General features: G+C 33.4%; 1 protein-coding gene across 1 annotated transcript in view; it reads right to left on the bottom strand.

Moving 5' to 3' along the window:
* The window catches only part of LOC111053664 (eukaryotic translation initiation factor 4E type 3-like), a 29,098-nt gene extending 13,726 nt beyond the window's left edge, over nt 1-15,372 (bottom strand). The window contains exons 1-3 of the mRNA XM_022340580.2: nt 14,997-15,372; nt 9,936-10,056; nt 3,098-3,205 (exon numbers count right to left, since the gene is read on the bottom strand). Of these exons, the coding sequence (XP_022196272.2) occupies nt 3,098-3,205; nt 9,936-10,056; nt 14,997-15,148 (381 nt within the window). The 5' untranslated portion in view covers nt 15,149-15,372. The remainder of the gene's footprint in view (nt 1-3,097; nt 3,206-9,935; nt 10,057-14,996) is intronic.
* Between the last annotated feature and the right edge of the window lie 484 nt (nt 15,373-15,856).

Genomic DNA, 15,856 nt, shown 5'->3' with positions numbered 1-15,856 from the left:
AAATTTCTCATTTGTAACCTGCGTGGGAATGTTGAGAAACATATACAGGGTGGGTGAAAAATCCGAGAACGGCTTAATATCTCATACACAAAGGTTATTTGTCGGTGGGTGTGATTGGGGATCCTACTCAAATTGAAAATACTACTTTGCTATGACTTCAAAAATCTGGTCCACCATCTTGGATCCGCCATATTGAATGCAACTTTTTTTTTAAAATAGGAATGTGGTCATGCGATACAAGATTTCGATACGAAATTTTAAGAAAAAATGAATAGTGAAGACCGCACATCGATATCTCAAACCGTTCAGAAGATATTCACATTATTAATCAATACTATTCAAAGCAGAAAGGAGAGAAAAAATTCCGAGAACGGCTTAGCATCTCATAAAAGATTTGATTCCTAGGTGGTTGTGATTGGGGATCCCTCTCAAATTGAAAATACTACTTTACTGTGACTTCAAATATCTGGTCCGCCATCTTGGATCCGCTATATTGAATGCAACTTTATTTTTTTTAAATGGGAAGGTTGTCATGCGATACATGATTTCGATACGAAATTTCAAGAAAAATGAATGGTGAAAGCCGCACATCGATATCTCAAACCGTTTACAAGATATTTACATTATTGACCGAGCGAAGTGAGGTCTAAGATTCAAGTCGACGTTTTGGCATTTCTCTTAATGTTTAAATATTTAAATATTTAAATGTTTATATGTTGCGCATTTACGGCGAAACGCGGTAATAGATTTTCATGAAATTTGATAGGTATGTTCCTTTTTTAATTGCACGTCGACGTATATACAAGGTTTTTGGAAATTGTGCATTTCAAGGATAATATAAAAGGAAAAAGGAGCTACCTTCATACGCAAATATTAGAGTAAAAATCAGACTATAGAATTATTCATTATAAATCAGCTGACAAGTGATTACACAGATGTGTGGAGAAGCCAGACTATTGCTGTATTTCCATAGGGTCTATAGTTTCAATCAGGTACTTGTGGATGAGAATACTGCGTGAGGTCTACTGTTCACAGAACTACTAGTTAATCAATACCACTTACGTATTTCATTTGATATGTATGATATTGATTATCTTCTGAACGGTTTAAGATATCGATATGCGGTTTTCACCATTCATTTTTTCTTGAAATTTCGTATCGAAATCATGCATCACATGACCACCTTCCTATTTGAAAAAAAAGTTTCATTCAATATGGCGGATTCAAGATGGTGGACCATATTTTTAAAGTCATAGTAAAGTAGTATTTTCAATTTGAGTAGGATCCCTGATCACAACCACCATCAAATTACCTTTGTGTATGAGATATGAAGCCGTTCTCGGACTTTTTTCTTTCCTTTCTGCTATGAAGAGTATTAATTAATAATGTGAATATCTTCTAAACGGTTCGAGATATCGATATGCGGTTTTCGTCATTCTTTTTTTCTTAAAATTTCGTATCGAAATCATGTATCGCATGACCACCTTCCTATTTAAAAAAAAATAAGTTGCATTCAATATGGCGAATCCAAGATGGCGGACCAGATTTTTGAACTCATAGTAAAGTATTATTTTCAATTTGAGTAGGATCCCCAATCACACCCACCGTCAAATAACCTTTGTGTATGAGATATCAAGCCGTTCTCGGACTTTTCACCCACTCTGTATATTGGAGAATAACATAATTCTTCGAATTATAAAAAAGGCATAATAAATTCAAAAGATATTATGAATAGGAGGAGTTCATTCAGGTATATGGTGAACACATGGATATTAGTTGGGATGTTTCAGCTAAAATAGTTCAGAAAGACCCGTACAAAGTGGTCGGATTGAAGAAAGAACGTGTTGAAAAAATATATTGTTATGGGCAAATAAAAGGAAGAATCATCGTCTTTGTCCATAAATTAATGGGGTCTGATACGATGATAGTAATAATAATTATTGAATAACTTTAAAAGTACTTTATATAGAATCGGTGGAATGAAAGTGAAAACAACAAATATTACAAAATATATTGTTATGAATGTGAGCAGCATTATCAGCAATCTCATCAGCATTAATGTAGAAAACTCAACATTAACAATTTACCGTATTTATTTTATTACTACCAAATTTATTGTTATAAAGGATAATCTCATAAACAATTTCCTGAACGAATGAGTTAGCGTAAAAACATCTATTTCTGTTCTAATCTTCTGAATATTAGAAGCTCATCAGCATAGTGATAAAAGTTCATTCAATTCAAGACTGTGATAAGCTCGTACGAGTAGATTGACTGCCACTCAATATGAGAGTTGGTGAGATGATTTTTTAACAATGCTGATAAGATGCAATTGAAAAATTGATTGCCAGGTCATATGTCAATACAGTCGTCTAAAGAAAATGAATTATTTGATACTGGATGTTGTTTCCCCATGATGAAACATTTTCGGTGTACTCGTATCTAATGAAGCTTATAATAGAAGGGTATGCAATGTAATAGTAAGAATACGATAATATTCTCGTAAGGTCAGAGTAAGAAATGGGCAGGAAACATAATTCATAGGGATTTCCTATTTTTTATACAGCCTTGACTATAGAGAATAATATAGTAATGAGTTAATACGAAGGAAAAAATATATACTCTCGATTTTAGACTAACTTACTTATAAAAAATAAAATACATATTTCCGGTTGCACAAAAGCATGTTAAATTTTAACCATGATAATTGCCACAAGAACCAATCAGAGAAGCCTACTTCTCAAAAAAGCCTTCTCTGATTGTTTCTCGTAGCATTCAATCATGATAAAAATCGATCGATCAGCTGATGGTTTAAACTTAATGCAGCACATAATAAATGCGACCTTATCTTGATGTCATCCCAGATTTGTCGTTTTCACACTCACCGATTGTCGGTCAATACTTAGAAGTGTCCTCCGATTGGCTAGGAATCAGCTATTGGTTGAGAATTAGCCAATCACAGGAAATATTCTTAGTTTCAGCCGTCAATCGGTGAGTGTGAGAACGACCATTTACGTATAACTAAGTTGGTGGATTATACCTTTAACGGTTCAGTTTTAGATGATATAATGATTATTCTGTTCGATAACAAACTCACCGAATCTTCTTTCATGCATTTGAAACGCCAAGTTCCGCCCTGACTATTCGCTTTGTCTTCCCACAAAGGTCGTCTCTCATCTCTCATCAAATGGTAACTGTATCGAGGCTGGAAAGCGCAAATTACATCAAATTTGGTACAATTTTTTTTTTAAATTCCATAACTTATAAAAATCATATACATTTTATACATAAAAGTCTTCTATACAAGCAATTATTCAAAAATTTCATAATTCAAGCTGTTCCAGTTGAGCTCCATTCAACTATCGCTTAGAAGGAATACATGAGGTGCCTTGGAAATTCAGTTCATTACCACTGCGATTCGCATACAGGTGACGGAAGCGGGAGGATTTTTAAAATGTGGTTGAATGATTGAAATCATCGCAACCAACAGCAGGTAACACGTTGTCGGGATTGTTACCTCGCTCGCCAGTGTCAAGGTGTCAACCCATCAGATTGTCACCTCCTTATAGTCAAAACATAGTGGAGCGGCGAAGTGGCTTCAAGCTCGTGAGTATTGAAAACAATGCGTGTATTTGAATGAGTCGAATCATACCGGTCTTTTTCATCTCTCTCAAGCTTGAAGCTACCTCCATTCTTATATCATTTCAGTATCTTTCGACCCACTTAAATACATGCATTATTTTCAACACTTTCAAGCTCTCACTATGTTTTGACCCTTAGAAACGAGGCAAGTAATCGGGACCGTATACGACAGTGTCACCTTGCTCGATCGCGTCAAGTCCACTTGGCACCATTCGGCAAGAACCGATCTGTTGCGGTCACAAGTTGACCAAGTGGCAACTAGACATCTACGGTATATACCCTTCAGCACACATATACCAGATATACCAAAAAGGAACGTTCATGTCAAATTTCATCAAAATCTATAAATATATTGCCGATTTTCGCCGTAAATGCGGAACATACATAAATACATAAAGAGAAATGCAAAACCGTCGACTTGAACCTCGGACCTCACTTGAATTGACCTTGAGGTTGTGAATGAAAGTCATACATAATTTCGCTCCTGGGTTTTGGAAGATTTTGTGTTATAAATAGTCACGGATAAGTACAAATTTTGTATTAATTTCATTATTAATTGTTTCTTGATCACGTTTCATCATTTTGTTTTAGATTTTAATTCTTAATTCTATTTTATAAGCCAAACATTGTTTAGAGGTTATTTTGAGGTTAGGTTTTCGAGATTTAAAAATAAACATAGATAGTTTACTTGACTAAAATTATAACCAAATTAAAATCCTATCATTTATAAATCAATTATTATTATTGCAAGTAATATAATTTCTTAGATAGGAAGATGAGCTCAAATAGAACACCGAAGGTTATTAATAGAAACGCGGGAGTACTTACGCGTTCCCAAAACCAAAATTCAAAAACGCCAAAACCAAAAACCCCAGTTCCTCAAACTACTTTAGCCGAAAAAGTTGCTCAACTACAAAGTAGCCACACTAATTTAAAAAACCAATTAGAAGTAACTCTAAAAACGTCTGAGGAAGAAAGGTTAGGGATGGTAGAAGAAATTAAATCTTTGGAACTGATTATAAAATTACAAGATGAAGACCATAAAAAAGAAATACTAAATCTAAAAAATCAATGTAGTCTAATGTCGGAGGAAATAAAGAAACTAAAATCTAAATTTGATAATACTAATTGTATGATAGAACCTCCGTCCAAATGCAAAAAAATAGAATCTAACCTAAATGATGGGAAATGCTCTGAAAATGGTCGAAATAAAACGTACAGTGAGGTTTTGAAGACAGCAACCAAAAATATAGCTGAGGGGAATAAAGATAGGAAAGGGAGAGTTCTGCTACTGACGTCCAGTCATGGACGTGATTGCAGTGATCTCCTTGATAAAAGATTGAAAAATAAATTTGATGTCCAATGTTTTTTCAAGCCAAGTGCATCAATTAATGCAGTTGTAGAGTCAGCTAGGGAACAAACTAAAGACTTTGATGAAAATGACTATCTAATTGTACTGGGTGGCTCAAATAATATAAATGAACCTAACTTGAATCATCTTCCTCAAGTAACAGAAAAAATCAAGGAAATTGTGCCACTCAGCAAAAAAACAAACTTAATAATAAGTACTATTCCTAATAGGTTTGATAGGCCAGAATTAAATGAAGCAATCAATTCGACAAACAAATCAATCCATAATACAATCAACAGCCTAAAAAATAAGAATTCTAAACAACTGGGGATTTGTTTTCTAAATGAAAGGCTGAAAAGACATAACTTCACTAATCATGGGTTGCATCTAAATCGATCTGGCAAAGTAATCTTTTGTAATAGATTGGCAGAGCTGATTGAAAGCCGTTTGCAATCCTCTGGTTTAAAAACAGTCAAAAAAACAAATAACGATTTTTTAGTAAATTGGCTCAAAACAGGGAAAGGGAAATAGCTACAAATGCTAGAGATAGAGTAGCACAAGATGGTAAGGTTTTTAGTATTTATCATCAAAATATTCAGTATCTTCGCAAAAAATTGACAGATTAGAAGTATTTCTTAAACAGGAGGATCCTGACATTGTTATTTTCACAGAGCATGGCTTAAAAATAAAGGAAATAAATCAAGTTAGGATTCCAGGCTATTCACTGAGATCAGAATTTTGTAGAATAGCTCATAGAAGTGGTGGTTTATGTATATTCACTAGCAATGCTAAACATACCCAAACTTATGAACTGGATTTTGTTAAGAGATTTTCTGTTGAGATGGATTTAGAGGTGACGGGACTAAGGTTAAAAATTGATGATCGATTTGAGGTAGCAGTGTTAGGTATCTATAGGTCACCAAATGGAGACTGGCAAAAATTGTGTGAGCTGCTCCATACACTTTTGGAAATTACAACCGCTCGTTTCACAAATGTTATAGTAGTAGGAGATTTCAATACCGATTTTGCCAGGCAGGATAAAATGACAGAGGATATTAGAGATATTATTAATATGAATAATTTAGAAATTAAGATCCACGAATATACAAGAGTAACTCGAACTTCACAGACAATTATTGATAATATCCTCACAAATATAGAAGGTTGTAATGTCAGGTTAGGTAGCTCAGATCTATCAGATCATAACTATCAAATTTTAGATGTTAAGTTGCAGGGCCAGAATCCAAGCAGAAAAAAAACTTTTGTGAAAGAAATTCAGCAATATGAGCTAGGAAATATAAATTGTTTGAAGCAGGAACTGCTTCAAGAAAATTGGAGTAGTGTTTATAACAGTTGTAACCTAAATTACAAATATAAGCAATTCATTGATACTCTAAGATTTCACATTAGTGTATGCTGTCCAATAAAAAAAGTCAAAGTAAAAAGTAAATTAAACAAAGTAGATGAATGGATAACTGAAGATATTCTTACTCAAAGAAATATTGTTAGGGAAGCTTATGAGGAATTTAAATTAGTGAGGGATGTTCCGAGTGAAGTCAAATACAAATGTCTAAAGAAAAACTATGCAAAAGAAGTGAGGAAAGCTAAGTGTAAGAAAACAGCTGAAATATTAACAACTAGTACCAATTTTAACTCTGCTGTTTGGGAGGTAATTAATAGAAATAGGAGAGCAGCTCAAAAAGATACAGTTACTAATGTCCCTAGGATAATCGATGAACATGGAAATTATATGGATGATAGTACAGACATTTGTAACTTTTTCAATAAGTATTATCAACAGGTTGCATATAATCTCCAAAAGTCACTGAACACTAATACGTATAATACAACTACATTAAATGCTGAGCCAATTGAAAAGGTATTTAAATTTCATCCATTATCAAGAGATGAGTTGTCAAGAATAATGAAAAATTTGAATAACAAAAAAACAGTAGGATTGGATGGGGTCTCAAGCAAAATTTTAAAAGAATGTGAAAATGAATTACTGGACCCTTTATTGCATCTCCTTAATACTTCACTAGAGCAGGGTATTTTCCCTGATGATCTGAAACAAGGAAAAATTTTGCCAATTTTCAAGAGCGGTGATTCTGAAAGAGTTGAAAATTATAGACCCATTAGTATCCTAAATGTAATAAGTAAAATTTTTGAAAGAGTAGTTTTAAATAGGCTATTGATGCACCTGGAAGAAATTAATTTCATATGTGATGAACAGCATGGGTTCCAGAAAGGGAAATCTACTAAGACTGCAATAGTATCCCTTGTTGAAAGACTAATAGATATAATAGATTCAGGTGAGAAGGCAGCCGCAATATTTCTTGATTTATCCAAAGCTTTTGATTGTGTGAACCATAGAATATTATTGGAAATACTAAAAACTGTAGGTGTGAATGGTATAGAACTAAAATGGTTTGAATCATATCTCATAGGTAGAAACCAGTGTGTTGAGCTTACCAAGGTGGATGGGAATGAAATAGTAAAAATTAAATCTCAAAAACTGGAGGTCCAGGCTGGAGTACCTCAAGGCTCAATTCTGGGTCCCTTACTGTTTCTGTTGTATGTGAACCAATTACCAAAAGAGTTAAAAGATCACAGAGCTCTGTTGTTTGCTGATGACACATCGCTTATCTTTAACAATTATTTATTAGATAGTCTAGAAATAAATGCTTTTACTGGAGTACAGTCAATTGTCCAATTCTTAAAGCAAAGGCAATTAACAATAGATAGTAAGAAATGTCAATTCCTACAATTCAAAAGTAAATATAATTCAGTAGAGGATAGAGAAATAAATGTGTTTGTAGAGGAAAATGAATTAGACCAAGAAGAGAAAGTAGCATTCTTGGGAATTTTATTGGACAGGAAATTAACATGGCATCCTTACATTGAGAGGATATGTAATAAGATATCATCTGGGGTATTTGTCCTGCGGCAGCTTGCTAGGCTGAATGATAAAAAACTACTGTTAACTGCTTACCATGGACTTATACTATCTCATATTAGGTATGTTATTTTAGTATGGGGTAATTCATCTCAACAAAATATGGACAGGGTGTTTAAGATTCAAAAGAAGGCACTCAGATGTATAGAGAAAGTGAATAGGTTAGACTCTTGTAGGCCTTTATTTAAAAAGCTTGGTCTATTAACTGTGCCATCTTTTTATGTATATGAAGTTGTAATGCATGTGAAAACGAGTGGTGTGATCCAGAATTCAGATGTTCATGAGTATAATACGCGAAACAGAGCAGATTATCATTTAATGGGCCACAATAGTAGGTTATTTGAACAAAAACCAGATTATATTGGTAGGAAATTTTATAACAAGCTACCTCAAATCTTGAAAAGTAATGATGAATTGAAGATTTTCAAAAAACAAATTAAAAAATATTTAGTTGATAGAGCTTTTTATAGTGTACAAGAATTCCTTTCAAACCTAAACTAGGTTGAACTACTTAGTGTTAGAATTATTATGTAATAACATGACTTGTCTTATACTCCATGACTGGAGTCTTTAGGACGTAATCTTAAAAAAAAAAAAAAAAAAAAAAAAAAACTTCGATCGGTCAACTACGCACATGTTTCAATGTTTCAACTATCATTTCAAGTGAAAAGGTTTATCCGAGACTCTGGAAATGTGAGGTACCTTTTACAAAGTAAAGACTAATATAATGTTGATTCTTTCAAAATACATTCACCTCGAGCGCCATACACAGTGGATGAATGTGTGGATGTCTTGAGGGAAGAAAGTTACATATAATAGAATTATTACAAAATAAAAATTTCCTTTGAATCAACTGAAATAAATCGATTTCTTCCAAGGGGTGCTCCTAGAGCCAGTGTTTTTTCTTTGACGTCTCCTCCTTGCACTATTGTATTTTCTGTGTTTATTATTGATTGTGGCGATTCAATGTTGTGAAGCTTGTTTTTTATATGCAACTAGTTGAATAAATAAAATTTGATTGATTGATTGATCGATCTCCATAGTTGCCTGTCGCTTACTTTTATTTTTAAAAATTTTATCAAAATCAATTAAATAAAAGCAAATTGACACTCATTTATCCATTCATTCACTCGCTCACTTATCAACAGAACAAGAACTCTACTAGGAACCAGAAATTTTCGTATTTGGTGGGAATGTTTCGTAGGACTTTAGATGCACATCAAGAACATTTTCAAGATGTGCTCAAAATCTGCTTTTTTTAATTTCTTCCAGCAATAAACAACACAAAAATAATGTTCAAATTTGACACACATAAATAAATCATAATTATATTGGGGTTTCCCTGTTTTCCATTGAGTTAGGCTTATCGCTCATGAATACTATACGTTCTTCAGGGTTTTGAAGTAAGACTAAGCTACTAAATAAAAATCTTGATACATAAGTTTAGTTAGATTAATGAAGGTACTGATTGAAGAGTTTCTTCTTGCCTGTCGGCTAGTTCTATATAGAAGAGATACTTATATACTGCCACCAGATATGACCTACCTAATTATTGAAACATCACATTATTAAAGAAACTCTAGTTGATTTGAGTTTCTTCATATGTACAGCTTTGCAAATTGCAAGAGAGATTGTTGATTACTGATTCTCTAATCGTTCCAAATTTACAAATTGCTATGTTTATAATTAACGTTTAGGCTATTATAAGTGATTTTTCACATACTTTTCAAATTTGTACTTTTTTCTTCCTAACATTTGCCGCCCAGTAAATTCTGCAACCCTAAGCTATAGCCCATTTAACCCATATGTAAATCCAGAGCTGCTTTTATGCTGTATTTGATTGACATAAACAAAAACTGTTAACATGAGTACATGCATGAGTTGAATACGGCAGTTATAGAAAAGTTTTATACTTATAGTTTAACGGAAGACATAATTTAAACCGTAGTTAAGAGGTGTAACTTAACTAAGATAACAAAAACTCACCCTTATTTCATGAACTTTGGGAATATTATTATAGACTGCCCAGAATCCTTGGACAGTGCTCACAGTATAGATTTTCTTAAGCGACGCAGCAAATTCAGAGGCAGTAGCACCAGGTATAGTCCTGCCAAACCGTACAAAGTCTCAATACAATTTGTAAACATTCCTAATATTAACATAAATGCTGAATATTTTATTTTTTTATAACATTTATTTGTAGATACAATTACAAATCATAGAGCTATAATATTTATATGATCGGGAAAGAACAACAGGCTTGGCCCAAAACTATTCTGTTCCCAAATTTTGATAATGAATAACATGTCTGAAAAAAAGGTTATTTCTCAAATAAGTAACAATACCGTATACCTGTGAATATCAAAGATGCATCTTTCTATTTTGGTAAATTAGAACAGCCTGGTGCCAGTATTTCATTCTTTTTTCGTTTTTCAGTCAAAAGTGAGTACTCGCTTACGCATGTTCAATTAGGTACCTAATGATCCAATTAATATTGATAGCATAAACAATGATGGCTATTTGTTTGTAGATGATTGAAAATTAATCGGCCTCCAAGCCTGATCTGGATTTAGTACTTGAAAGAAGTAACTCAGTTATAAATTATTGGTGTGCTGCGAGCAATCTATCTCTCAATAAGAATAAAACTAATATTAATCTCTCAATAAGAATAAAACTACTGGCATCATTTTCAGCTTCATTGGAAATTCAATAAGAATAAAACTACTGGCATAATTTTCAGCTTCATTGGAAATTCGAATGAGCCTCCCCTTGATCTTTTAGGTTTTCATTTAGACTAACGTTTTTCCTGTAATGCTCACCTGGATTATTTATCTGACATGTTGGCTCAGTGTAACATATACATGTTACGGATAGTTGGAACTGTCAATTCATCTGTTCTACTGGATGTTTATTTTGCTCACATCCAAAGTCTTCTTATGTATGGTATTACTCTTTGGGGGAACAGTGTGAAAGCCAAATCAATCTTTATCCTCCAAAAGAAGGCAGCAAGAATAATTTCCAATGTGCCTTTTAATACACATTTTAAGCAGATTTTTGTTAGCCTTAGGATATTGACCATGCCATCACTTATGTTCTATGTCTTCATTTTATGTTCATAGTAATTTAGAAAGATATAGCACAAACAGTAACTTTCATCACTTCAATACGGGAAACAGTCATAAACTAAGAGTTCAGCAGTAGGCTACTCCAGTGCATACATAAAAAATCACAAAAAATGTATTTTATATGTCGGTTAAATTGTATACAGTAATCACACTCCCGCGACCATTTCAAGCAGCTGCCACTCGGTACACTTTTTTATATTTAAATTGGATAATCTTTTTCAATATAATTATTAAGATCATTATAAAGAGCCCTACACACCTACGGATTTTGCTCGCGGATTTGGCCTGTCTTGGTTTGGCTCGGGAGAAATCCGTGAATGTGTAGGTGATTTTATTGCGAGCCGAGCCAGGCCAAATCCGTCCAGGGCTACTGGCGCGACTCGGCTCGGCTTGGGCGAAATCCGTGAGTGTGTAGGCTCACCCGGCCGGGCGCATGTAGTTAACAAAAATCAAAATCGTCTAAAAATCGAGATAGCACAATTTTGATTTCAGATTCGGATTCAGCGCCCTCGAATTAGTAAAATAGTTCGCGGGAACTCTAAAATAGTCGAAAATAAAAACTCTGTGAGCACTTTTATGTTATTAATGAAGAATTCTATTTCTATGAAGAATTTGGTTGAACCTATAGCAAGAAAGTACTAGTACTACAATGATATGTACTGGGGAAACCACTGTTTCCCCATAATTTTTATTAGCTGTAGAATAAACATTTTAATTTTTTATTCAATAAAAATGAACTTATCTTTATATTATTTTTGTCTACTTGTGTGAAATTTTATTGAGGAAGCTGAAATTGAATCACAATTTCTTTGTTTCTATTTTTAAAGGATTATATTTAGTATAACTTTTTTCAATCAATGAATTGTCATAGTATTTTAAATACTATCTTACATAAGATGTAAAGAGTTCTATACCGTACTTATTGGGAGCTGGTTGAGGCTTTACAGTATTTATTTCCCAAGTCCCGGCTTGAATTTGACACAATGTATTCAAGAGTGCCAGTTGACAACAAGAAAACAAGTATGTGTGTGCTAATGACCGAAGGTCATTCTATTCTTAAGAAAAAGCTTTTTTGTTTGCAAAACAGCAACATTGTTATAAAATCACCCTACCATGAATAGAATATTTCGGTATAAAAAATTTTGGACATTTTATTGATTAATCAAAATGTGGGAATGGAATAGATTTGGGCCAAGCCTGTTGTTCCTTCCTAATCATATTTATATGATTTGTGATTCTGTCCACGAATAAATAAAAATAAATAAATAAATAGTGAACGATCAGTTGTGAAAAGAGAAGTTCTGGTCAATGACAACTTGAAGGGGAAACCTGTTCAGTAACCTAGAATGACTTCTCAAACACACCCTCACACTCACAAAATCTTTTACAGGAAGGAATTGCTTCTCATACATAGCAGAAATAGAGGTGAAATGAATACTCTCCCAGTATAGTCAGTTGGTCAGTATCAGTCTTCACCTACACACCACATTACTCAGTTTCTGATAGTTAAATTCAAGTTTTTAGTAAGTTTTAAAAGTTGTTTTCGTGGAAAATGTCTCAAGACTCAAAAATATTCTTGAGTCCTGAATTTGTAAGCGAATTAATCGAAAAATATCGGGAAATGACATGTTTGTGGAAAGTATTATAATAATACTTTTACGTAATAATACTTTCAAGTATTATATTAATACTTGTACAGCATTCAACTTTGGATGTCATGGATTTATAAGAAATATACAAATGGATAATAAAATAGTTTATCCAGCTTATTAATGAAGAATTATATTCCTATGAAGAAATATATTTACCTTTTATTTTATTAAGTGATAATGGGAGAAGTTTGCTGATTTTTAAGAGTTTAAAATTAAAGAAAAGTTTTAAAAATGTTCATGTCTAGTCCTGAACTTTCAAGTGTTTGAACACTTCTAAAAACCTTTGCCTGTCCCTTCGTGTGCAAAAAATTATCTTATTAACCTAGTAGCCTACGTTTTTAGTATGATAATAGAAAGCTATAATACAGTCATAGCTCCCTTGTTTTCGGGTATTTTTGAAAATGGGACTTACGCATAAAAGAATTTGGGGTCGCTGAATTCAAATCCGAAATCAAAATTCCTCTATCTCTATTATTGGACGATTTAGATTTTAGTGAAGAGGATAGCCTTGAAAAGTACGGCAGGCCGGGCTCCCGTTGCTTACTACTAGTGTAGAGTGATTTTGCTCCGTGTCGTTCAAGGACATAGGCAAGACAGGCCAAGGCCAAATCCGTAGGTGTGTAGGGCCCTTAAGAATGAGAAAAAGTGGCAACTGAAATTTTTAAGTTGTCTAATAAGCGAGTTATTGGTCGTTGAAGTGCTAGCTCCGTTTACTTTCCAGATCCGGTTTCGACTATATTAACAGAACTTCTCTTAAAAATTAAAAAATGTATCTTTCCAAACTAAAACATTTTATTCCCCAAATCGCTCTTAAATAAAAAAGTAGCTTTTTTGTAAATTCGATAACTTGTTTATTTTGGCATAAATCGCGAAAAAACGCATATGAGAACAAAGCCAATGATATATTGAATGTATTAAAAAAACTCCAATGGAAAATTCGAAACCGTTTATGATCTGGAAAGAAAACGGAATTAGCATTTTCAACAACCCATAACTTGCTTATTAAACCACTTAAAAATTCCAGTTGCCACTTTTTCTTACTCTTGTAATGATCTTACCAATTATATTGGAGAAGATTATCCAATTTAAATGAGAAAAGTGTACGGAACAGCCTTAAGCGGGTTTTGAAAGATTTATTAATTTCCAAGAGCTTGTACACTCTTAATGAATAAATTGAGATTGACTGTAGTTAAGTGTTACAGAACATCATAATATTAAGTATATTTTCAAGTTTTTAAGATTTGTTGCAAACCTTTCATTGTTTTATGCTTCTCTGACATGGTTCATGTATTCTGAACACATTCCTCCCCCAGCCCCTGACTCCCATCGCTCTCAGGTCCTTCTCCACATCCTGATTCCATCTTACTCTTGGCCTTCCTCTTCTTCTGGCAGCATCTAATTTTTCATTTAACGTGACTTTTTGCATCCTGTTCTCAGTCATTCTTTCTTTGTGTACCAGAGAGCTGATCCTTCTAGCCTTGATGAATCGAAAAATATTCATGTCTTACAGAATTGATTCTATTTCCAGATTTTTCCTCAGTTTCCACGAACCATCCTCATAGACTGGACCATAGATCCTTCTTACTATATTCTTTTCAATGACCATCAGAGCTTTGCAGAATTGTCCATGTTTTGCAGCAATATGACGTGACAACTGGTTTTATAAGAGTAATGTATATTCTCATTTTTGTATTCCTGTGATAATAATCCTATCTATCAATAAATACTTGAACAAAACAAAAACAAACCATAGAGGCCTACATAGGTAAGGTAACTAATAATTATAAGTCCTATAAGTTAGTAGGCATAAATTATTTCAATACTATAGTTCTTACTTAATACTATAATAGTACAGTACTACAATATTGTAATATATTACTTACTCAAATAATGTTTAATGATACTTTTAGCTAGCTACAATTAGATGGTAAAAACTACATTAAAAACAAAGAGTGGAATTTATGAAACGAGTCTAGATAACGAAAAAAACAATAATATGGAATTATCATTTTATCTTTCAATTTAGCCTACTATACAAATTATACTAATGTAGCCTAATATTATTAGGCTACTGAAAATTAGAATTTAACATTGAAATACAATTTATTAAGTGAGCTCCCGTTTTTTACTAAATTGTTTGGCGGCAGGAGCTTTAGAATAGGGCTACACAATTTAAAATAAAATATCAACTTATTAAGATGGCTATTTATAATGCACAAGTTAGAAAAGAGCTTTATAGTAAGTAGAAAAACGGTTTAATATGTACTTACTTGTCATACCAAAACGTCCAGGGGTGTTGCAGAGGAACTTCTTCCTTATCTTTGTTCTTCAAGTTATCAATTTCTTGCAGAGTAAACACTTGTGGAGATTTTGACAGTAGGTCATCGTTTACAAAGGTTTCAGAATCGGAAGATGCCATCATAAATAATTTTAATAACTAGCAACACTTTTTGACATTACTAATTATGACTGCTCTTTTTTACACAGAATATAGTCAAAGTAGTACATAAATATAATATTAGGCTATTATATAATTTTTCTTGTTTTCTACTGCACCATTCCACTCAGCTTGACATGACACTTGACTTGACAAAATGTCAGCCAATGAGCCAATCAGCTGTTGCTTTCGATGCAGCTGCTGCTCTAACGCGAGGTTTGCTGTAGAAATGCTCCTCTAGAATAGAGAAGTATGCGCATGCGCTGATAACGTATTTGTTGGAGCAGTTGCGTTCACTGTGATATCTGTTACTGAGCTGTGACTGGCATTCAGTGGAACTGCAACTGATTCGCCAATGCTCACGAAAACACAACAAAACCTCTTTATGTCGAAATCAAAACTTGTTACATAACCTCTAGTACAGTCAAATGGTTGTTTTTAAGTAAATAGCCCAGAAAGAATTTCTCTCGACGCATTGATACGTATTTTGCGTTGCTGAATTCGAATCTGAAATTAGCTGACATGCCAGAGGGCGGCTCCACCCCCAACACCTCCCAAAATTTCGGACTTTCTCAATTTTTCCATTAATCTTGAGAACCTTGAGTTTTTCGAGAAAAAGCATTCTCTACAAACTTGAAGATAATAAGATTTCCAATAAATTGAGTGGTTGCGCAGGATTTTTGGTATGAAGCT

The sequence above is a fragment of the Nilaparvata lugens genome, chromosome 6 (assembly GCF_014356525.2).
Source record: "Nilaparvata lugens isolate BPH chromosome 6, ASM1435652v1, whole genome shotgun sequence".
NCBI classification, from domain to species: Eukaryota; Metazoa; Arthropoda; class Insecta; order Hemiptera; family Delphacidae; genus Nilaparvata; species Nilaparvata lugens.
Note: the sequence above shows the minus strand (reverse complement) of the source record. Positions and strands in the feature narration are given on the sequence as shown.